General features: G+C 46.4%; 1 protein-coding gene across 1 annotated transcript in view; it reads right to left on the reverse strand.

The window, feature by feature from the left end:
• Positions 1 to 1,604: 1,604 nt before the first annotated feature.
• LOC147098121 (scavenger receptor cysteine-rich domain-containing protein DMBT1-like) overlaps positions 1,605 to 25,143 on the reverse strand; it is a 58,470-nt gene continuing 34,931 nt past the window's right edge. Inside the window, exons 6-14 of the mRNA XM_085970827.1 lie at positions 22,477 to 22,794; positions 22,316 to 22,393; positions 21,910 to 22,227; positions 21,763 to 21,804; positions 21,481 to 21,597; positions 20,533 to 20,640; positions 5,413 to 5,523; positions 3,167 to 3,277; positions 1,605 to 2,148 (exon numbers count right to left, since the gene is read on the reverse strand). Of these exons, the coding sequence (XP_085826953.1) occupies positions 1,907 to 2,148; positions 3,167 to 3,277; positions 5,413 to 5,523; positions 20,533 to 20,640; positions 21,481 to 21,597; positions 21,763 to 21,804; positions 21,910 to 22,227; positions 22,316 to 22,393; positions 22,477 to 22,794 (1,445 nt within the window). The 3' untranslated portion in view covers positions 1,605 to 1,906. The remainder of the gene's footprint in view (positions 2,149 to 3,166; positions 3,278 to 5,412; positions 5,524 to 20,532; positions 20,641 to 21,480; positions 21,598 to 21,762; positions 21,805 to 21,909; positions 22,228 to 22,315; positions 22,394 to 22,476; positions 22,795 to 25,143) is intronic.

Genomic DNA, 25,143 nt, shown 5'->3' on the forward strand with positions numbered 1-25,143 from the left:
ATATTTATTTATTTTATGTGTTCGTGTATTTTTAAAGTGATCCCCATTCATATTTATGGGAGCTCCGGACGCACCAAACTCCCAGAAGTATGAATGGGGATTCCCTTCTTTTATTGGTTGAGCTGGCCCATGTGACCCCAGGGGTGCTTGTGAGCCGCATGCGCACCTGAGATCCCTGGGCCTCTGCCCGCGCGGACCCGGAGAAGCCCAGGATCGCGAGACTCCAAACCTCCCGGGCCACCAGGGAAATGCGGAGATTTTTCACAGGTCGGAGGCTTCCACCCGCGGGAAGCCTCCGATCGCAAATTGTGGGCCTTTGTGTTTAGAGTCCACAAGGTGGCGCTATTTTCAACACACAACAACAGCGACTCCCTTATCGGCAGAATTAATGATGTCAGGTTTGTACCTGAGAGAATGGAATGCTGCAAGTTCACAGGGACATGGATCAGAGTGAGGGAAGCGAGGATTCACTGAATCACTCCTGCCCTCCATCCTATCACAGACCTTCAGCCTTTTGATCTTTTCATGCCCCCTTTTCCCTGGCTCTTTATTTACTAAAAGCGGTTAATCTCTAACATTTTAAATTTCTGAAGATATCACTGACATGAAACGTTAACTGTTTCTCTTTCCACAGATGCTGCCTGACCTGCTGAGTGGTTCCAGCATTTTCTGTTTTTATTTATAATAATGTTCGCCCTCTGCTGGTGGATACTTGCCATTGCAGTGGTCAGACTGATGGAATAAGCATCGCCACCTGCTGGCGGAAACTGCACGGTACAATCGTTTTGCTGATTGAGTGACCATTGCTCACTGCGGCTGAATAACTGAAGTATTTAGCTTTTAGAATTAAAGTCCAATAACAGTGGCCGTGGAACTCTAATCAGATTCTCCTGGTTTCCCGCCATACGCCGAACTCCCAGGGGCAGGTGTCGTGCAGTAAAACAACATTCGGCTGTATCTAGGGATTGGTGTGTGTTTAGTAATGGGACAAAATAAAAACATGAACATCGACATAGGCACAAATTTCAACCATAACATTTAATAAAATCATTTTTTATTTTTAAACGCTACGTACATCACTTGACCCCTTGCGTGTTCTGAACCATCTTAAATAGAGGATGAAAAATTGAAGCGGTTACAAAATGAAGTTCATATAAACCCTTCAACAATAAACATAGGTTCTTAATCTCTGTTACAGAGTTGATTAATCCACGCAAAGCAGTGGCTTACAGTATTAATATAGACAGAAATTAACCGAATACATTCTTTGTTTTATAATTTTTAATTAAGCAGAACGCAGCAAAAATATAGAGAAAAGCTAAATCTATTTATTTCAAAACAAATTAACATGGCGATTGATAAAATAAAGTGATGTTTATATCGTGACGAAACGCACATTCAACAAATTAACATGGCGATTGATAAAATAAAGTGATGTTTATATCGTGACGAAACGCACATTCAGCATGTTCACACTGTTGGAAAAGTTAATGGACATTCTCTCAGATTTCACACACAATATTTCCCGCTTGTCTGTGACACGCCCCGGGACATCGCATCCGGGATTTTCCGCTGACTTTTACCTGAAAGGAAAAAACAAACACCTTGAGAGAGAGAGAGGATTAAACATTTCACCAACACACCATACAATCCAATGGACTCGTTTTCACTACTCACAATATTCTCCCTGATATTTCACTTCAATTAGTCTTTTCTTCAAATAATAAATAAACAACATCTTTTCTCTGACAGTTTCAGTATCATTTGCAGTTAAACACACTCCCCACAATCACAGAATTGAATTAATTACAGCCAGTATAATGGGGTATTTATTCCCACAGTAAATACACAGCATGTTCTCTCTGCTAGTTTCAGTGTCACTAACGGTTGAACACACTGCCCATTGTCACACAGTAGAATCCACCCGGGACTGGACATTCCCCAGCACTGGGGCACAAACAATGCAGCAGATAATAAAACATTGCTCTTTCTGGCTTGACGTAGATGTAACATTTTGAGCCACACAGTCACTGCCCATCGGTGGCGGAATGTCCGGGGTTGTGAACGTGTCACAGTGAACATGGTCATTGTTACCAGGAGTGGAAGCAACCGGTAAACCGGGATCAGTGCGGGTCTGAGAGCTGTACACTGTGGGAGAGACAGATTATGGGTTAATGATGGCGGTAAAACCCGCATCAGTGTGGGTCACATATATCTGTCAATTTGGTGAAGGGGCTGGACTTTGTTGGTCTGTGAGTGGAAGAGAATTGTTTTCTACCCACACCCCCGTGCTGGGTTTTACCGCTGGGTGACAGCAGACGAGGTGCATCTAATATCCGAGAATCGGGCGGTTCAGTTTGAGCACTGGAAGGATTCCTGGTGCGAGTATTAACAAGGAAGATAATCCAAACTGAACAGCATCAGGATCTCTTTTCTAGAACATCCCTGTTCTAGAACACTTCATTTCCTGTAATCACAACATGGACTTCAATCAACTGACAGCGCCAGTCCATTCCTACACAGAGGGCTGGTGACTGCGGGAATGTCAGAGATGTAACTCACCGAGAGTGGAGAGATCACCGCCGGCACTTTTGAGTGCGAGGAGATCATCAGGACCGCCCTGAGTGCCAGTGACTCCAGTCTCAACATCGTCATAGTCGCCCGGAACCGGACCTGGGAGGAAATAGAGATTTCCACTGAAACCAAATGCCAGCACTGAGTGCTCAGAATGATATTATTATAAATCAATCTACCCGGGCCTTGCAGGGCGGGAGAGTGGACCAATGTGGTCTTCGGGTGAAGTGGGGTTATCTGGGGGAATGATTGGACCGTGTCATGTCGGGGTAGTTTAGTCTCCGTTTTAAAGTCACACATTTCCCACTGAATCACCCACCCAACCTGCACACACATTTCACATTTCTCAGCCCATAGAGCCGTGTGAGGAAACACAATGAACTGAATGTTTCCTTCCATTATACCATTGGGGAAATTCGAAATGATTTTGTTTCAAATCCAAACTATTTCCACAATATTTTGTAAATAAGATCACCGTCCAGTACTACAGATCCTTGGCAGTGTTATTTTTCGGCGAGTAAGCTCTGATGTCTTTTAGGTAATAAAGTGTGTGAAGTCCAACAAAGATTGTAGGGAGTGAAAATATACCCACCCTGAATACTGGAGGAGGTCCCTTCAGGATTTTCTGATCCCGGATCAGTGTCACCCAAAATGTCACTAGTGTAATATTCAATCTGATTGAGGGCGTCAATGGAACCCGAAACTGTCAAACACAAAAAATGGATGGTTATTGGAGAGATTTTTAGCACATCGGAGCAGACAACATAATACCTTCATCGTCCCTGTGACAATATCCTGGATTTTGGTAACTGACACCATTGTGGGAGATCATTCACTACAAGGACTGCAGTGGTTCAGGAGAAGGCCCACCACTACCTTATCAGGGTAACTAGAGATGGACCATAAATGCCGGCCCTCCCAAACACAATAACCTGCAGTCCATTAGTACAGCTAATACCTAGGTATCAGAGCAGAGAAAATAGTGTGTAACATAGTCGGTTAGTACAGAGAGAGTGAGCGGGGTTTCCTGATCATGATCGACTTTGGACACGACAGTGGCACACCCAGCCCACTCAACAATGCAAAGTCCATCTCATTAATATTTGGGGACTTGGGCCAAAATTGTCCCATAGCTGCACAGACTAGCAAGCAACAGCCTGACAAAGTCATACTCAAAGAATCATACCTTAAAGCCATTAGGTAACTCCTCCAACACAAACCGTAGGTTTGTTCTGTCCCACCAGGTGGACAGACCCACCATAAGTGTCGGTACAGTGCTATACATTCGGGAGGAAGTGGCAATGGGATTGCTGAACATTGACTCCAGAACCATGAAGTCTTATGGCTTCAGGTCGAGCATGAGCAAGGAAACCTGCTGATGATTACCAACTACCACCCTCCCTCAGCTGCTGAATCAGTGCTCCTCCATGTTGAACACCACTTGGAAGAAGGACTGAGGGCAGCAAGGGTACAGGATTTACAGAATCAACAGTTCAGATCAAAGCTCTGCAGTCCAGCCACATCCAGTAGTAAATGGTGGTGGATAATTAAACAACTAACGGGAGTAACAGGCTTCATCAGTATCCCCATCCCCCATGATGGCGGAGCCCAGCACGCGAGTTCAAAAGACAAGGCTGAAGCGTTTGCAACCATCTTCAGCCAGAAGTGCCGAGTGGATGATCCATATCGGCCTCCCCCTAGGTCCCCCACCATCACAGAAGCCAGTCTTCAGTCAATTCGATTCACTCCACTTGATATCAAGAAACGGCTGAGTGTACTGGATACAGCAATGGCCATGGGCTCTAACAACATGTCGGCTCATGACCTGTGCTCCAGAACTAGCCGCGCCTGAAGCCAAGCTGCCCCAGTACAGCTACAACACTGGCATTTACCCGACAATGTGGAATACTGCCCAGGTTTGACAATTCCCAAAAAGCAGGACAAATCCAATCCGGCGAATTACCGGTCCATCAGTCTACTCTCAATCATCAACAAAGTAATGGAAGGTGTCACCATTGACCAGTCACATAAATACTATAGCTACAAGAGCAGATCAGAGGCCAGGTATTCTGCGGCGAGTGTCTCATTTCCTGACTGCCCAAAGCCTTTCCACCATCTACAGGGCACAAGTCAGGAGTGTGATGGAATACTCTGCACTTGCCTGGATGAGTGCAGCTCTTGCAACACTCAAGAAGCTCGACACCATCGAGGACAATTCAGCCCGCTTGATTGGCACCCCATCCAGCACCTTATAGATTCTCTCCCTCCACCACCAGCGCTCCGTGGCTCCAGTGTGTACCATCTACAAGATGCACTGCAGCAACTCGCCAAGGCTTCTTAAGCAGCACCTCCCAAACCCGCGACCTCTAAGACCTAGAAGGACAAGGCCAGCAGGCACCAGGGAACACCATCGCCTGCAAGTTCCCCTCCAAGTTGCACACCATTCTGACATGGAAATATATCGACATTACTTCATTGTCCTTGGGCCAAAATCCTGTAACTCACTCTGTAACAGCACAGGGACTCCAGCGGTTCAAGAAGCTGTCTCACCTCCACCTTCTCAAGGGCAATTAGGGATGGGCAATAAATGCTGGCCTTTCCAGCGAATCCAGGAACGAACAAATATTCCATTATACCATTGGGGGAAATTAACATGATTTTGTTTCAAATCCAAATTATTTCTACAATATTTTGTAACTAAAATCATTGTCCGGTACTGCGGGTCCCTGGCAGTGTCATTCATCGGCAAGTAAGCTCTGTTATCTTTAGTTGTTGGTTTTAGGTAGTAGAAAGCGTGAAGTGCAATAAAGAGATTGTTGGAAGTAAAAATGTACCCACCTTGAATACTGGAGGAGTTCCCTTCAGGATTTTCTGATCCGGGGTCAGTGTCACCCAAAATGTCACTGGTGTAATATTCAATCTGATTGAGGCAGTCAATGGAACCAGAAACTGTCAAACACAAATAATGGATGGTTATTGGAGAGATTGTTCAGGATATCGGAGCAGACAACATAATGAGCCGGATTTTCCGGGGCCTATGACCGCATACACACAGTGTACATGGTCATAAGTGTCCCACAAGTTCCGTGTTTCCACATGTGATTCACATGCACAAAAACCCAGAACTTGCAATCTGTTGAGATTCTGTTTGACAGATCGTGCTCATCCGCAGGAAATGGACATTCGCTGGCGCAGGGTTTGGCTATTTGCCCAACTACCGCCCAGCGAATGCCCACACAACCCTTACACCTGGTACAAGCAGGAGTAAGGCCTTCTTGTACCAGTGTAAGCATTTAAATACATAGTAAAATACATGTATTTAAATTATTTAAACATACATAAACCTTTTAAATTAGTTTACGATATTTTTTGCCCCTTGAAAAATGTTTAAATTTATATTTCAAAAAATTAAATTTTCCTTTTAAATGTTTAATTACATTTTATTTGAATTAATTTTGACTATGTGATGATTTATTTTTATTTCAGTTTTGTTAAAATGTATTTTTTAGGGGATTCCTATTATGCTTATGTGGATTCCGTAGTTAAATATTTGTTCTTCAATCAAGATAACAAGAACAGATTATCTGGTCATTATCACATTGCTGTTGGTGGGAGCTTGCTGTGCGTAACTTGGCTGCCCCATTTCCCACATTGCAACAGTGACTACACTCCAAAAGTACTTAATTGGCTGTAAAGTGCTTTCAGGCGTCCAGTGGTCGTGAAAGGCGCCATATAAATGCATGTCTTTCTTTAAATTGAATCCCCATAAGAATAATGAGAATCACCCTTTGTGCTTTGTTGGGCTGGCCCACCTTATCCCAGGGGCGCTTGCGCACTGCATGTGCTCCTGGGCCTTTACACAGGCATATGCCTGGAGGCCCAGGAGCACAAGTGTCCGAAGGGCCAGAGGCACCAGGTAGGTGCGGAGTTTAATTGTGGTTCAGAGGCAATCGCCTGCGGGAAGCCTCCGACCGCAATTTCCAGCCCAATAGCTTCATCATCCCTGTGACAATGTGATGGAATTTGGTAACTGACACCATTGTGGTAATCATTCACCACAAGGACTGCAGCGGTTCAAGAGGAACGCCCATCACCACCTTATCAGGGCAAATAAGGATGGACCATAAATGACGGCCCTCGCAGCGGTCAGACACAATGGCCCAGTAATTCGGATGGAAGTGCCGGTTTCTTGCATGCACAGCGCATGCGCGGGAAAACGGCACTTCCGGTCCCCTGAAAGGAGGGGTTAACAGGTAAGGTAAGTGTATTTTTAGCTCCGATTTTTTATAAAATTATTTTTTTCAAAAAATTAAATTTTTGTTTAAAATTGTTATTTAATGTTATTTATAGTTGATTTAAATAGTGTGATTTAAAAAAAAATATTTTAAGGTTATGTACTGTTTTGGGCACCCGGAGTTTTCATGAGCTTGACAGGTCTTATGTCTAACTCATGAATGGACTTTTGCATCCTCCGATTGGTTGCCCAGTGCTCACGTGATCCCAGCCGACGCATCGAACTAACTACGCCACTGGATCACGCAAGCACAGCGCGCCGGGAGCTGGGGCAGGCCACAGACCAGAAATACACGCAGGCCCAGGCCTCTACTTTCGGCGCGCTATGTAAGTGTAGGTCGGGGGCATGCACCCGCGGGAAGCCCCCGATCCGAATTTCTGGGCCAATAATATATAGTACAGCCCATTAGTACAGGTAATAGGTATCAGAGCAGAGATAATAGTCTATAACATTGTTGTTTAGTACAGAGAGAGAGGGAGCGGGGTTTCCTGATCATGATCCCTCCACAATTCTGCCGTCTCTTTCATTTTCAGAGACTCAAACCGCCGGTGGTGACGGCACAAATTGGACCCCCACCCCACACATGGGTCAGAAAATAGTGCAAGGAGGACAATATCCGATTCGTTCATCCATCTGTTTTTTAATCAAATGATTTATGTTAACGGTTAACTCCCTCCCTAAATATAGCCCAAGACAAATGATTCATCGATTTGATAAGCGTATTGCTCTGATATCCTGAAGCACAATGTGTAAATTAATGTTATATATCAGAATACAACCTGTTAGAATAAGTCGTATAGAAACAACCAATCAGAGGTTAGTATTTCCTGCGAGGAACATGTTCCAGATACAGGAATCCAGTCACCGAGAGAAATGGAATCTGGGACAATGTGGCTGTCGCCTCATAAGATCAGCGAGTTTTTATGGGATTGATTAAAGGGAATAAAATGAAATGTTAGTGACAGAGACTCCAAGGTCAGCTTACACAGGAAATGATGGCCTGGATTTTCCGCGGCCTATGATGGTGTACACACACCATCGTAAGTTTCCCGCAAGTTCCGGGGTTCCGCCTGTGATGCCCGACAGCCCAGAACTTGCAATCTGTCCAGATTTTGTTTAACAGATCGTTCGAATCCGCAGGAAATTGACATTCACTGCTGCAGAGTTGGACTATTTGCCGAACTACTGCCCAGCGAATGCTCACAAAACCCTTAAACCAGGTAAAAGCAGGGGTAAGGCCTTCTTTTACCTGTGTGCATGTTATTTAAATCTTTAACGTTAGTTTAGGTTATATTTGGACCCTTTAAAATTTTTATATTTATTCTACAAAAAATGATTTTAAATGTTTAATTAAATTGAGTTTTAACTAATTTGGAACCTGTGATTATTTATTTTTATTTAAGTGCTGTAAATGCTCTTTCAATTTGCGGTCGGGGGCTTCCCGCGGGCGAATGCCTCCAAAACGCAAGAATAGTGCGAACCGACCTGATGGTCTCGGAGGTTTGGACATTTGCGCTCCTGGGCCTCTCCGCCAACACCTGCGTAAAGGCCCACGTGTCTCAGGTGCATGTGGTTTGTGAGCGCCTCTGGGATCATGTGAGCCGTCCCAAACAATCAGAAAGGCGGATCACCATTCTGCTTATGGGGCTTTAGGTACAGAATCACCATCAGCATGAAAAGGAATCCCCTAAAATGTCAATTACACACCAGTTAAATAAAAACAAATCATTACACGTTCAAAATTAATTAAAATACAATTTCATTAAATATTTAAAACAAAAGTTTAATTTTTTGAAAAATAAATGTAAACGTTTTACGGGTGTTAAAAATAACCTAAACAAAATTTAATTTTTTTTACCTATAAATAATTTTAAAATATATATTTTAATATTTATTTAAACTCTTACACTGTTAAGAGACGACCTTACCCCTGCTTTTACCAGGGGTAAGAGTTTCACGGGCATTCGCTGGGTAAATAGCCCAGCTCTCCGCCAGGGAATGTCCATTTCCGGGGATGTGGTGGATGTCGAGCTGAAACTTGACAGAGCGCAAGTTCCGAGTTTTCGCGCATGCGCATCGAACGTGGAAACCCGGAACTCGGGGGTGAGTTACAGCTGGGTACACACCGCGTACTCGGCCAACGGCCCCGGGAAATCTGGGTCATTCTGGTTACGGGGATTCCGTACTGAAATGGATTCCCCAAAAACAAAATAGGAATTCCCCTTTGTGATTGGTTGGACTGGCCCACGTGAACCGCTTGCGCGTCTGGGATACAGGGCTTTTACACAGGTGGACGCCTGCAGGCCCAAGAGCAGAACAGACCAAAGGTCTGGAGGCAGCAGGTAGCTGCGTACTTTGCTTGCGGTCCAGAGTCGTTCGTCTATGGCAAGCCTTCGATCGCAAATTCGAGGCCAATATTATAAAGGAAGGAATGAAGATGATTTCAATCATACGAACATACAAATTAGGAGCAGGAGTAGGCCACTCGGCCCCTCGAGCCTGCTCCGCCAATCAATAAGATCATGGCTGATCTGATTACTCCACATTCCCGCCTACCCCCAATAACCTTTCACCCCTTTGCTTATCAAGAATCTATCTACCTCTGTGTGGTAAACCACTGTTTGTATTCCACTGTGTACATGCCTGGACATGCCTCGGCTGACTCCTCCCACAAGTCCTAGTATAAAGGTGACTGCTCCCCAGCCCTTTGTATTTCTGGACCGGTCGACCACTCGAGGCAGACCTTCATTCTTTTGTTAATAAAAGCCTTTAGTTACTCTCTTAACTCTCAGTCTTTTATGAGTAATTGATAGCGCATCAATTTTATTAACAAAATTTTTATAATGGAGAAGATCCTCACACCAGCATGCCTGGACTTAGATCATCGGGAGGCGGACTCATCCACCAAGTTTACTCACTGGCTTAGGTGTTTCGAAAAATTCCTGACCGCCTCCGCAGCAATCAAATCGGACGAGGACAAACTAGATGTCCTGACCTCCAAAGTGAACCACCGAGTGTACTCGGTCATCCAAGACGCGACCTCGTACGCGGACGCTATCAAGCTCCTCAAGGACCAGTACACGTGCCCAGTGAACGAAGTGTACGCCAGGCACCTTCTGGGGAGTCGTAAACAACAACCTGGGGAATCGACCGTGGAACACCTTCAGGCACTGTCTGTGCTTGGCCGGGCCTGTGGTTGTAAGGATGTAAAGGCCGCCGTGTACACAGAGGAACTTATCCGGGACGCTTTTGTAGCGGGCCACAGATCCAATTACACCCGACCTCGACCTCAACAAGGCCTCTGAACTCGCACTATCATTGGATGCAGCCTACCGGGGCATGGATGCCTACTCCTCTGCACCATGGACGCCGCGGGGAATGACAGCCTGGGACACGGTAGGACCGCCTCATAGCGCCGTGCCACCCCAGCAACGGCCCAACGACCGCAGCAGTGTCCCAAGGCCAGACAGCAGTGCCCCAAGGCCAGAAATGCTACTTCTGTGGCCAGGCAAAACACCCCAGAGCGCGCTGCCCGGCGAAAAACGCGATCTGCTCGGGCTGCGGGAAGAAGGGACACTACGCTAGCGTCTGCAGGGCCAAAGCCACCCCGAACCCCAGCAGCGCCGCGTGTGGGCCATGCGGGCCGCCATCTTGGGCCTCCCCGGCCATGTGCGAACCACCGGTACAGCAGCCATTTTGGACGCCTCCAGCCACATGGGGATCATGGACGCTGCCATCTTGGACGACAGCCGGAACGCAGCAGGCCCCCAACACCGCCTCATCTGATACCCGCAGCGACACACCGACCCCTACGCTGGCATCCGTTACACTGGACCAAGCGAGACCGCACCAGCTGGCCAGTTCCACAATGGACATTAAGGTAAATGGTCACGATACAATCTGCCTTTTTGACTCTGGGAGCACAGAGAGCTTCATCCACCCCGACACGGTGCGGCGTTGCTCTCTCCCAGTCCTGCCTGCGCACCAGCGGATTTCTATGGTTCCGAGTCCCAGTCGGCGGACATCGGCGGCTACTGCGTGGTGACACTCGTAGTAGACGGGACCGTGTACGATCATTTTAAACTTCTGGTCCTGCCCGACCTCTGCGCTGCCGTCCTGCTGGGGTTAGATTTTCAGTGCCACCTTAAAAGTGTTACGATGGCGTACGGTGGACCCCTACCCCCACTCACAGTCCGCAGCCAGCAGCTTCCAAATTGCCCGCCGCGCACCAGTTGCAACCTCTCCACACTCAGAGTCACCCCCCCCCCCCCCACTGTTTGCTAACCTCACCCCCGACTGTAAGCCCATCGCCACAAAGAGCAGGCGATACAGTGCCGGGGACAGGGTTTTCATTAAAACCGAAGTGGAGCGGCTCCTGAAGGAAGGGATTATTGAGGGCAGCACCAGCCCCTGGCGAGCCCAGGTTGTGGTCGTTAAGACCGGCGAGAAGCAGCGCCTGGTCATCGACTACAGCCAGACAATAAATCGCTACACCCTGCTAGATGCCTACCCACTCCCCCGCATAGCTGATATGGTCAACCAGATCACGCAGTACCGCGTCTTCTCGACCATTGACCTGAAATCAGCATACCACCAGCTCCCTATCCGCCCTGAGGACCGCCAGTATACTGCCTTTGAGGCAAACGGCCGCCTCTATCACTTCCTTAGGGTTCCCTTTGGCGTCACCAACGGGGTCTCCGTCTTCCAAAGGGAGATGGACCGGATGGTAGATCAAAATGCGTTGCAGGCCACTTTCCCATATCTGGACAATGTGACCATCTGGGGCCGTGACTTGCAGGACCATGACGCAAACCTCGAAAAATTCCTCCGCACCGCCAAACTCCTGAACCTGACATATAACAAGGAGAAGTGCATATTCCGCACAAACCGCCTCGCCATCCTTGGCTGTGTTGTGGAACACGGAGTCATCGGCCCCGACCCCGACCGGATGCGTCCCATTATGGAACTCCCACTGCCCCAAGGCCCTGAAGAGGTGCCTAGGGTTTTTCTCCTATTACGCCCAGTGGGTCCCCTACTATGCGGACAAGGCCCGTCCGCTGATCAAGTCCACCTCTTTTCCCTTGATGGCAGAGGCCCGCTTAGCCTTCCACCGTATCAAGGAGGACATTGCCAAAGCCACCATGCATGCAGTGGACGAATCCATCCCCTTCCAGGTGGAAAGCGACGCGTCCGACTTTGCCCTGGCCGCTACCCCCAATCAGGCGGGGTGACCCGTGGCCTTCTTTTCACGAACCCTCCAAGGCCCGGAGACCAGACACTCCGCTGTTGAGAAGGAGGCCCAGGCGATTGTGGAGGCTGTGCGTCATTGGAGGCACTACCTGGCCGGAAAACGATTTACCCTGCTCACTGACCAGCGTTCAGTTGCTTTCATGTTTAACAAGCAGAGGGGCAAAATCAAAAATGACAAGATCTTGAGGTGGAGAATCGAACTTTCCACCTACAATTACGAGATCTTGTACCGGCCCGGGAAGCTCAATGAACCCCCGGATGCGCTATCGTGTGGCACCTGCGCCAGCGTGCAGATCGATAGACTGCGGGCCCTCCACAATGACCTCTGCCACCCGGGGGTCACCAGGTTCTTCCACTTCATCAAGGCCCGCAACCTGCCTTACTCTATTGAGGAGGTCAGGACCATGACCAGGAAGTGCCAAGTCTGCGCTGAGTGCAAACCGCACTTTTATAGACCAGACAGGGCCCACCTGATAAAAGCCACTCGCCCCTTCGAGCGCCTGAGCGTTGATTTTAAAGGGCCTCTCCCCTCCTCCGACCGCAATGTGTACTTCCTCAATATTATTGATGAGTACTCCCGTTTCCCGTTCGCCATCCCCTGCCCGGACATGACCAGTGCCACGGTCATTAAATGTCTGAACGACCTCTTCACCCTGTTCGGTTTCCCCAGCTATATCCATAGCGACCGGGGCTCATCGTTTATGAGCGATGAACTCCGTCAGTACCTGCTAACTAGGGGTATTGCCACAAGCAGGACCACCAGTTACAACCCCCGGGGGAACGGACAGGTGGAAAGAGAAAATGCGACAGTTTGGAAGGCCGCCCTGCTAGCCTTAAAGTCTAGGGGCCTTCCAACCTCCCGCTGGCAGGATGTGCTCCCCGATGCGCTCCACTCTATTCGGTCACTGCTCTGCACTGCCACTAATGCCACCCCCCATGAGAAAATGTTTGTCTTCCCAAGGAAGTCCACATCGGGGACATCGCTACCGCCATGGCTGACGTCCCCAGGGCCGGTCCTACTGAGAAGACACGTGAGGACCCATAAAATGGACCCCCTGGTTGAGAGGGTCGACCTCCGCCACGCCAACCCCCAGTATGCTTACATTGCATACCCGGACGGGCGGGAGGACACAGTCTCCATAAGAGACCTTGCACCCTCGGGGGCCGCAGTAACCCACTATTCACTACCACCCCCCCCCACGATCCGATATCCAGCCCCAGCAGACGGCAGGCCTGGGCCCCGCGACCCACTCGACATCTACGAGGATGACACGCCTGTGCCACAGCCTACGCAGGACTCGACGCCGGAAGCTCCACTACCCCTGCCGTCGCCACGCCGATCACAGCGGCAGACAATACCTCCGGAGAGACTCCAATACACTAACTTTTAATACACTTCACCCCGCCGGACTCAATTTTAAACAAGGGGTGAATGTGGTAAACCACTGTTTGTATTCCACTGTGTACATGCCTGGACATGCCTCGGCTGACACCTCCCACAAGTCCTAGTATAAAGGTGACTGCTCCCCAGCCCTTTGTATTTCTGGACCGGTCGACCACTCGAGGCAGACCTTCATTCTTTTGTTAATAAAAGCCTTTAGTTACTCTCTTAACTCTCAGTCTTTTATGAGTAATTGATAGTGCATCACTCTGTCTTAAAAATTTTCAAAAACTCAGCTTCCACTGCCCTTGAGGAAGAGAGTTCCAAAGACTCGTGACCCTCTGTGAGAAACAAAATTCTCCTCATCTCTGTTTTAAACAGTGACCCCTAGTTCTCGATTCCCCCACAAGAGGAAACACCCTCTCCACGTCCACCCTGTCCAGACCCCTCAGGATCTTATTGTTTAAAATAGTTATTTTATGTAATTTATAGTTACTTTAAAAATTTGATTCAAAGAAATGTATTTGAAGTTTTAGTTATGTTTTGGGGCTGAACTGTATTCATGGATTTGACAGGTCTTCCTGTCAAATCTATGAATAGAAATTCCCTGCTACGATTGGCTGTCCATGGCCCACGTGACCCCAGGGGACGCTTTGAACTAACTGCACCCCTGGGATACACAAGCACTGTGCGCCAACAGCTGGAAGAGGCCCAGGATCAGAATACAACGCGGGCACACAGCACAACAGCTGGCAGGCTAGGTAAGTGTAGGTCAGAGGCTTGCAACTGCAGGAAGCCTCTGACCCCAATTTCTGGGCCATAATGGCCCAGAAATTCGGGTCTCCACGGTTGAGTATGCACGGGGTACTCACTCGTAGGCCCAATGGAAGTGCCGGTTTCATAACATAAGAACATAAGAAGTAGGAGCAGGAGTAGGCCATACGGCCCCTCGGGCCTGCTCCGCCATTCAATAGGATCATGGCTGATTCGAACTTTGACTCACGTCCACTTCCCTGCCCTCTCCCTGTAACCCCTTATTCCTTTATCAGCTAGGAAACTGTCTATCTCCGTTTTAAATTTATTTAATGTCACAGCTTCCACAACTCTGAGGTAGCAGATTCCATAAATTTACTACCCTCTGAGTGAAGAAGTTTCTCCTCATCTCAGTTTTGAAAGAGCAGCCCCTTATTCTAAGATTATGCCCCCTAGTTCTAGTCTCACCCATCAATGGAAAAATCCTCACCGCATCCACCCAATCAAGCCCCCTCACAATCTTATATGTTTCAATAAGATCGCCTCTCATTCTTCTGAATTCCAATGAGTAGAGGCCCAATCTACTCAAACTTTCCTCACAAGTCAACCCCCTCATCTCTGGAATCAACCGAGTGAACCTTCTGTGAACTGCCTCAAGAGCAATTATAACTTTTCTTAAATATGGAAACCAAAACTGTACGCAGTATTCCAGGTGTGGCGTCACCAGTACCCTGTATAACTGCAGCATGACTTCCCTGCTTTTATACTCCATCCCCCTTGCAATAAAAGCCAAGATTCCATTGGCCTTCCTGATTACCTGCTGTACCTTCATACTAACCTTCTGTGTTTCATGCACCAGGACCCCCAGATCCCTTTGTACTGTAACACTTTGCAGTTTCTCTCCATTTAGATAATAACTTGCTCTTTGATTTTTTCTGCCAAAGTGCATAACCTCACACTTTCCAACATTATATTCCATCTGCCAATTTTTTGCCCACGCACTTCGCCTGTCTATGTCCTTTTGCAGGTTTTTTATGTCCTCCTCACTCACTGCTTTCCCTCCCATCTTTGTATCGTCGGCAAACTTGGATACGTTGCACTCGGTCCCTTCCTCCTAATCGTTAATATAGATTGTAAAGAGTTGGGGTCCCAGCACTGACCCCTGCGGAAAACCACTAGTTATTGATTGCCAACCCAAGAATGAACCATTTATCCCAACTCTCTATTTTCTGTTGGATAGCTAATCTTCCACCCATGCCAGTATATTGCCCCCAAACCCGTGATTTTTTATCTTGTGCAGTAATCTTTTTTGCGGCACCTTGTCAAATGCCTTTTGGAAGTCCAAATACACCACATCCACTGGTTCCCCTTTATCCACCCTGTTTGTTACGTCCTCAAAGAATTCGAGAAAATTTGTCAAACATGGCTTCCCCTTCGTAAAACCATGCTGACTCTGTCTGATTAAATTTTGCTTATCCAAATGTCCTGTTACTGCTTCCTTAATAATGGACTCCAACATTTTACCAACCACAGATGTTAGGCTAACTGGTCTATAGTTTACAGCCTTATGTCTGCCTCCCTTTTTAAATAAGGGCGTTACATTAGCAGTTTTCCAATCTGCAAGGACATTTCCTGAATCCAGGGAGTTTTGGAAAATTACCACCAATGCATCCACAATCCCTACCGTTACTTCTCTCAAGACCCTAGGATGCAAGCCATCAGGTCCAGGGGATTTATCCGCCTTTAGTCCCATTATCTTACTGAGTACCACCTCCTTAGTGATTTTAATCGTGTTTTGCTCCTCCGCCCCCTATAGCTCCCTGTTTGTCCAGTGTTGGGATATTTTTAGTGTCCTCTACTGTAAAGACTGATACAAAATATTTGTTCAGCGTTTTTGCCAACTCCATGTTCCCCACCACTAATTTTCTGGTCTCGACCTCTAAGGGAGCAACATTCACTTCAGCCACCCTTATTCTTTTTATATAGCTGTAGAAACTCTTGCTATCTGATTTTATATTTTTTGCTAGTTTAGTTTCATAATCTATCTTCGCTTTCTTAATTAATCTTTTAGTTATTCTTTGCTGGCTTTCAAATGCTTCCCCATCTTCTATCCTCCCACTAGATCTGGCTACTTTATATGCCCTTGTTTTCAGTCGGATACTATCCTTTACTACTTTACATAGCCACGGATGGCTGTCTTTTCTTTTATGCCCCTTTTTCCTCACTGGAATATATTTTTCTTGAAAGTTGTGAAATATCTCCTTGAATGTACACCACTGCTCATGTACCATCTTACACTTTAATCTATTTTCCCAGTCCACTTTAGTCAACTCTGCTCTCATACCTTCATAGACTCCTTTATTTAAGCTTAGTACGCTGGTTTGAGTTCCAAATCTCACCCTCCAACTGAATTTGGAATTCAAACAGGTTATGGTCACTCATTCCAAGGGGATCTTTTACTAGGACATTTTTAATTAATCCTGTCTCATTACACAGGACCAGATCTAAGATTGCCTGCCCCCTGATTGGTTCAGTTACATACTGCTCAAGGAACCCGTCCCTAATGCACTCTATGAACTCTTCCTCAAGGCTGCTCTGCCCAATTTGATTTGTCCAGTCAATATGAAAATTAAAATCCCCCATGATTATAGCTGTTCCCTAATTACAAGCCCCAACTATTTCCTGATTTATACTCGGACCAACAGAGTTGCAAATGTTAGGAGGCCTATAGACTACGCCCACTAGTGACTTTTTCCCCTTATTATTCCTTATCTCCACCCAAACTGTTTCACTATCCTGATCCTTTTACACAATATCATTTCTCACTATTGCAGTGATTCCATCCTTTATTAACATAGCCACCCCACCTCCCTTTCCATCCTGTCTGTCCTTCCTAATTGTCAAATACCCCTGGATGTTTAGTTCCCAGTCATGGTCACCTTGCAGCCATGTTTCTGTAACGGCCACCAGGTCATACTCATGTGTAGTTATGTGTACCATCAACTCGTCCATGTTTTTTTTACAAATGCTGCGTGCAGATAAAGAACTTTTAAATATGTTATGTGACAATTTATTCCTGCTTTTGCCCCCTTTACTACTCTACCTTTATCTTTATACATTCTGTCCCTTCCTGACACGCTCTGGTTTTTAATTCCCCCACTGCTACCTTGCTCTATTGCCCTCTCCACTGACATTTTTATTTTTTGCTCTTTTGAAACCGCCCCGCCACTAATTAGTTTAAAGCTCTCTGTACAGCCCTAGTTATTCGATTTGCAAGGTTTCTAGTCCCAGCACTGGCCAAGTGAAGTCCATCCCAATGGAACAGCTCTCTCCCGTCCCAGTACTGGTGCCAGTGTCCCAAGAAGCAAAACCCATTTCTCCCACACCAGTCTTTGAGCCACGCACTTAACTCTCTGATTTTATTTACCCTAGCCAAATTTGCTCGTGGCTCAAGTAGTAATCCAGAGATTATTACCCTTGTGGTTCTGCTTTATAATTTGGCCCCTAGCTGCTCATACTCCCTCAGCAGAACCTCTTTCCTTGTCCTATTTCTGTTGTTGGTATCAACATGGACCACGACAACCGGATCCTCCCCCTCCCACTCCACGTTTCTCTCCAGCCCAGAGGAGATGTCCTTAACCCTGGCTCTGGGCAGGCAACACAGCCTTCAGGACTCTTGCTCTCGGCTGCAAAGAACCCTATATATCCCCCTAATGATACTATCCCCTACGACTACAACATTTCTTTTTACTCCCCCCCCACTTGAATGGCCCCTCGTTCCACGGTGCTGTGGCCAGGTTGCTCATCCTCCCTGCAGTCCCTGATCCTGTCCTCACAGGGAGTAAGAGCCTCGAACCTGTTGGACAAGAGCAAGGGCTGCGGCTCCTCCAACACTACCTCCTGGATCCCCGTACCTGCCTCACTCAGACACACCCTCCTGTTCCTGACCACGGAATGCATCTGAATTAGTTAATCTCATTGCTGTAACTACTTCCTGGAACACAGAGTCCAGGTAATACTCCCCCTCACTGATGTGTTGCAGTATTTCAAGCTCGGACTCCAGCTGATCAACACGGAGCCAGAGTTCCTCGAGCAGCCAACACTTACTGCAAATGTGATCACCGTGAGAATCAATGGTGTCCACCAGCTCCCACATATTGCAGCAGTAAAACATCACCTGCTCTGCCATTCTATGTAATTAATTAAATTTATTATTATTATTTTTAAATGCCCTCTGCCCCGATTCTAGATGATGAATATCACACCTCTATTTAATTGAACTTACCAACTTATAAAGGTTTTCAAAGGGAAGGAAAAGTACTCACCAACCAGCCAATCACCTACCAGCTTGGCTGTGATGTCACTTTTGAATTCTGACCTCCCTTTGGAATGTTGCCTGTTGAGCCTGTTTAGGCTGCCTCGCCTCACTGCTCCAACTCGACTCAACACCCGCTGCTGCTCCCGGCTGCCTCGACTGGGCCTCGCCTCGCTGCTCCGCCTCCGCGATGTCTGCTAATCTGGAGACCAAACTCCCAATGCACTGCGCATGCATGGGAAACCACCACTTCCGTTCCTCTGAATGCAGAGGTTCAGAGGTCGAATGCGTGCATGGAGAAGCTGCGCGTGCGCATCAAACTTAGCTTTCTTTTTACCGTTTTTTCCGTGAGGGTATGTCTGCAGAATTTAGAAATGTAAAAAGCAGGTGTAAGGCCTGCTTTTTACAAGGTAAGTGGTGAATTAATTAAATTTAGAACATTTTTTCCACAGGTTTATTATTTTTAAATACTTTAAAGCAAGGTAAGTTTATTTTTAGCCCCGTTAGAAGATAAAATAATTTTTTTCAAAAATTTAAGTTATTGTTTAGAATAGTTATTTCATGTAGTTTACTTTATTTAAAAAATGTGATAGTTTTTAAAAATTTATTTGAAGGTTTAGTGCTATTTTGGGGCCGTAGTATTTATAAGTCTTGACAGCACTTCCTGTCAAGACTTATGAATGGAGCAATCCCTGCTCTGATTGGCTGCCCATGGTCCACGTGATCCCAGGGGATGCATCAAACTAACTGCGCCCCTGGGACACGCAAGCACTGCGCGCCAGCAGCTGGACCAGGCCCCGGATCGGAATCCCACGGGGTCCTACAGCTCAATGGCCGGCACGCAAGCTAAGTGCAGGTCGGGGGCTTACACCCGCGGGAAGCTCCCCGACACGAATGTCTGGACCAAAACAAGAATTCAATTTTTTGAAAAAATTAATTACGGTTTCTAACGGGGCTAAAAATAAACTTACCTTTCTTTAAAGTATTTAAAAATAATAAACCTGTGGAAAAATGTTTTAATCTTACTTAATTCACCACTTACCTTGTTTAAAGCAGGCCTTGCGACTGCTTTGGAAAAGGGTAGCTCCTGGAGACTTACCCTCCCGGAGAAACCTGCAAAAAAGAAGGAAGTTCACGGCATACGTGCTGCCACTCCAGCACATGCGTTCGACCTGTGAATCCCTTCCTTTAAGGGAACGGAAGTTCCGGTTTCCCACGCATTCGCAGTGCATGCACGAAACCGGCCCTTTCGTTGGGCCTACATGTGCGTACCCCATGCGTACTCACCCGTGGGGAGCAGCAGTCCTGGTCCTATATATATATATATATATAGATAGGTTTCAATCAAGTCAGCTCTTACTCTTCTAAACTCCAGTGGATACAAGCCTAGCCTGTCCAAGCTTTCCTCATAAGACAACCCGCCCATTCCAGGCATCAGTCTAATAAACCTTCTCTGAACTGCTTCCAACGCATTTACATCCTTCCTTAAATAAGGAGACCAATACTGTACACAGTACTCCAGATGTGATCTCACCAATGCCCTGTATTACTAAGGCATAACCTCCATACTTTTGTATCGATCTGTGACTTCGGGTGATGTTTGAGTGAATATAAAATAAAGAATACAATCAGCCGATGGGTTTATTAGTCCTGGGCTCAGATATCTGAGGGAGTCCGTGTGGAGCCGGTGGGAAATGGAAACAGCGTCTCTGCTCGCTATTTACAAACAACCCGTAAACCCGTTCTTTGACAAATACCGACCAGTGGGAATCTTCCCCAAACCATTGCTGCTCTCACTATACACACGGACACAGAGACACTGTCACTGTGATAGGACTCCTTCACATGGGGGCAGTGAGTGGACTGCTGATCGTGTCCAGTCAGTACATTGACCATTAAAAGGGGTATTTAAGGGGAGGTGACACTTCTCCAGTGAAGATTCGATATCAAACGGAAAATACAGACCTGAACCCTGGGTCTGAGCGGAATCCTCGCCGGGTGGAATATTCTCAATCTCTTCATAAATTTCTTGGTACAAACCAGCAGGTGACTGCCTGCCGTGAGTGACAGCACCTGTTGGAGCGAGGGCGGGGAGATTAACATTTTGATTCACTCAACGCGCGTTTCACAGGAATTCATCTGCAAATAAATCCAAATAACAGATATAGTGATAGTCAAGGGTCAGAATCAGTTAGCGTGAATGTGGAGGAGTTTAGTTGTGTGTGTGATTCCGTGTGTGTGTCTGTGTCTCTGTACAGACACATGTTCACCTCCAGCAGACTGCGGCCAGTTGTATTGACCTCGGGAAGACGGGATGAGGGGGTATCAGGAGAAATGAACTCCAGTTGGTCGCTCGGTTACGGGGCCACACGGGGAGTTCAGCTGAAGAGAAGCTGGGTGAAGTTGACTGATCTCTGCAGAGAGCATCAGTTTGGAAGCACAAGTGAGGAGCTGATGGTTCTTTGGCATGTCCTGTCAGTGTGAGAGGAGCCTTGCTGTGTACACGGAGCAGGAGTGTGTTGGGTGGGTGAGATATGTGTGGAAATGTTGTGTTGGGAGGTAGAGTAATCACCGGAGAATGCAGAAAGTCCTATAAAACTGTCACTTCTCAAAAAGGTGGAGAACCCTGTCAAAGAGTTCGAGATTGGGCATCCGGACCCAGAAACTGAAGGGGTGGAACGGATACCCAATGGATAAAGGAAGAATAACAGACCAATCAATAAATAGAGATTACAGAGAACGGGTGAGGCCATCGAGGAATTTGAAAACAAGGATAAGAATTTTGAAATCAAGGCGCTGCTTAACCGGGAGCCAATATCCGTCGTATGGAAAAGTGCAATTAACTGGAGACTCGCCAGGATATGAAGCGATCGGAGATCAAGCGTTAGTTCAGCGGTAAGATTTCTGCCTCACCTCTTCTTGTTGCCTTTCTCTGTATTACCGCCATCAGTGCGATCAGCTCACAGATTAGAAGTACCCCGAGGGTTATGCAGGTGGCAACAGGGATGGAGGTGGTTTTACCTCCCTGTCCTAATCACAAGATTGCAGAAAGATTTAACAGACACAGTCCGCCTTATATTTTAAAAATGTTCCAGTCAATTTGAAAGCGCTCACGTTATCTTCAGAAATTAACAAAACAAAGAACATGATAAAAACACCAATACCACTAATAATAGTACTATTGATGGAAAGTACCTGCAGGTGTGGACGGAGAAGCAGTAGGAGGCAAATCGAGTCCTGTGGAATATATTGTACAAACATTTCATCAACTTCAAACATTAGGATTTTACATTAAAAATATAAACGTTGTTTTAAATTTCTGAAATCCATGAGGCATGTTACCGGAACAAATCACACTGGCATCTTCCTTGTGATCACAGTCATGTTGACCTGGCGGTGAGGAACGACAGTCGCACAGAAAGGATTCACTTCCGGTGCACTTCACCTCATCCAGCAAGATAAGACCGGCACCCTGGGCAATTACGGCCCCTCCTGCGGCCAATAGAGCGGGGCCGCAACCCAGCTGTCTGCAGACAACATTGGCATCGGCCATATCCCAGGAGTCATCACACACCGTGCCCCAGCTGTTATTGGACAATATCTCCACTCTCCCGGTGCAGTTGGTGTTGCCTCCAACCAGGCGCAACAGTTGTCCCGAGTCTATCAAAGAGAATCATTTATTGTTATTTATTTAGTAGAAGCCTGGAATACAAGTCAGATAGTTTGTATAACGAAGAGGAGGAAGCACCTGGTGAATGTTCATGTTTAGCACGAGGTTCTCGAACACAGACCCTTGAACTGTGGGATCTCTCCGGCACTTTGGCTTCTGTTGAGAAGAGAAATATGCTGACTGTATTGGACAGCAATGTTTGAAATGACACCCGCACATTGAGAGTTTCCTTGTGTTACCTGAACAAACAACACCCGCATCCTCCCCGTGATGACAGTTGTGTTCGCCCCAAGGGTCTGACTGACACTGCCAAAGGGTCGACTCGTGTGATTTACATTCCATCTCATCGAGCCAAATGGGTCCGGATCCCGCTCCGAATGACCGAATGTTATACTCAATAGATATGAGGGGGCCGCACTGTAACTGTTTACAGATCACTTCTGCATCATGTCGATCCAGTTTATCCGAGCACACTGTTCCCCAGGTCCCATTGTAGAACACTTCCACTCTTCCCTCACAGCGATGCTGTCCTTTCACCAGCCGCATCTCTTTGTGCTCTGTCAATGAAACAAGAAATATCCAGGTGGTTCGATTGATAACCCGCTTTGGGTTCATACTGCACAACACATGTTGCACCGGTGTTGGTAATTATTTCAGAAATACATCTACATTCCAAACACATAAGAAAGAAGAGTGAACACGGATGTCAAAATGAAAGGTCATACTTGACCAATGTTATTGAATTATTTGAAGAATTTACAGAAAGAGTAGACGAGACTAAAGCAGGTGGTGTAATATGCGTGGATTTTCTAAAGGCATTCGATAATGTACCACATTGTAGAATCATGACTAAGGCCAGAGCATGTGGAGTCAGTGGAGAAGTAGCAGAATGGATAGCTAGCTGGATACCAAACAGAAAACAGAGAGTAGGGGTTAAAGGTCGTTACTCAGACTGGTGGAAGGTGGGACGTGGTCTTCCACAGGGACCGGTGTTGGGGCCACTGCTGCTCATCATTTGCATTAACAATTTGCACTTGGGAATCGGAAGTAGAATTTTAAAGTTTACAGGTGGCAGCAAATTAGGAGGTATGGTTAATACTGAGGAGGACTGCGACAAAATACAAGAAGAATTAATAAACGGGCAGAATGGGCATTTTATTGGCAAATTAATTTTAATATAGGTAACTATGAGGTGGTGCATTTTGGTACGAGGAAGACATAGGCCACATTATCCTTGGAAGAAGGGAGAAGATAAAATATGAGAGTAAACTAGCAAATAATATAAAAACACAGTAAGAGCATCTACAGGTATATAAAAAGGAAAAGAGTAATTAAAATAAACATTGGTCCCTAAGAGGATGAGACTGGGGAATTAATAATGAGAAATAGAGAAATGGTAGAGACTCTAAATAATTATTTTGGATGAGTTTTCACGGTAGAAGACACTAAAAACACCCCAATGATAATAGATTATCAAGGGGCTACAGGGATGGAGGAACGTAAATCAATCTCTATCACTAGAGAAAAAGTACTAGGCAAACTAATGGGGCTAAAGGCCGACAATCCCCTGGACCTGATGGCCTGTATTCTAGGGGCTTAAAAGAAGTGGCTGCAGAGATAGCAGATGCATTGTTTGTAATGTGCCAAAATTCCCTGGATTCTGGAGAGGTCCCAGCGAATTGGAAAACTGCAAATGTTTCATTATTCAAGAAAGGTGGGAGACAGAAAGCAGGAAGCTATAGGCCAGTTCGCCTAACATCTGTCGTTGGGAAAATGCTGGAATCTATTATTAAGGAGTTAATAGCAGGACATTTAGAAAATCATAAGACAATCAAGCAGGGTCAACATGGATTTATGAAAGGCAAATCGTGTTTGACAAACGTTTAGAGTTCTTTGAGGATGGAAAAAACAGGGTGGATAAGGGGAAACCAGTAGATGTAATGTATTTGGATTTCGAGAAGGCATTCGATAAGTTGCCACATAAAAGGTTACAGCACAAAATACGAGCGCACGGGGCTGGGGGTAATATATTGGCAAGGATAGAGGATTGGCTAACTAACAGAAAACAGAGTGTCGGGATAAATGGCTAATTTTGCAGTTGGCAATCCGTAACTAGTGGGGTGCTACAGGGATCAGTGCTGGAGCCTCAACTATTCACAATCTATATTAATGACTTGGATGAAGGGACCGAGTGTACTGTTGGTTTTCTGATGATACAAAGATAGGTGGGTTAGCAAGTTGTGAGGAGGACACAAAGAGACTGCAAAGGGAGATAGAGAGGTTAAGTGAGTGGGCAAAACATTGGCAGATGGGGTATAAGGTGGGAAAATGTGAGGTTATCCACTTTGGAACGAAGAATGAAAAATCAAGTTATTATTTAAATGCAGTGAGACTACAAAATGCTGCGGTACAAAGGGATCTTGGGGTCCGAGTACATGAAACACAACAGGTTAGCATGCAGGTATAGCAAGTAACTAGGAAGACAAATGGAATGTTGATCTTTTTTGCAAGGGGTATGGAGCATAAAAGTAGGGAAGTTTTGATGCAACTTTACAGGGCACTGGTGAGACCGCACCTGGAGTACTGCGTACAGTTTTGGTCTCCATATTTAAGGAAGGATATACTTGCATTGGAGGCAGTGCAGAGAAGGTTCACTAGGTTGATTCCTGGGATGAAGTAGTTGATGTATGACGAAAGGTTGAGCAGATTGGGCCTATACTCATTGGAGTTTAGAAGAATGAGAGGTGATCTTATTGAAACATATAAGATTCTGAGGGGGATTGAACAGGTGGATGCGGGGAGGATGTTTCCACTGATGGGTGAGACGAGAACTAGGGGGCATAATCTTAGAATAAGGGGCTGCTGTTTCAAAACTGAGATGAGGAGAAACTTCTTCACTCAGAGGG

This window comes from Somniosus microcephalus, chromosome 30 (assembly GCF_052327205.1).
Source record: "Somniosus microcephalus isolate GS21.2 chromosome 30, FLI_Smic_1.0, whole genome shotgun sequence".
In the NCBI taxonomy this organism is placed as follows: Eukaryota; Metazoa; Chordata; class Chondrichthyes; order Squaliformes; family Somniosidae; genus Somniosus; species Somniosus microcephalus.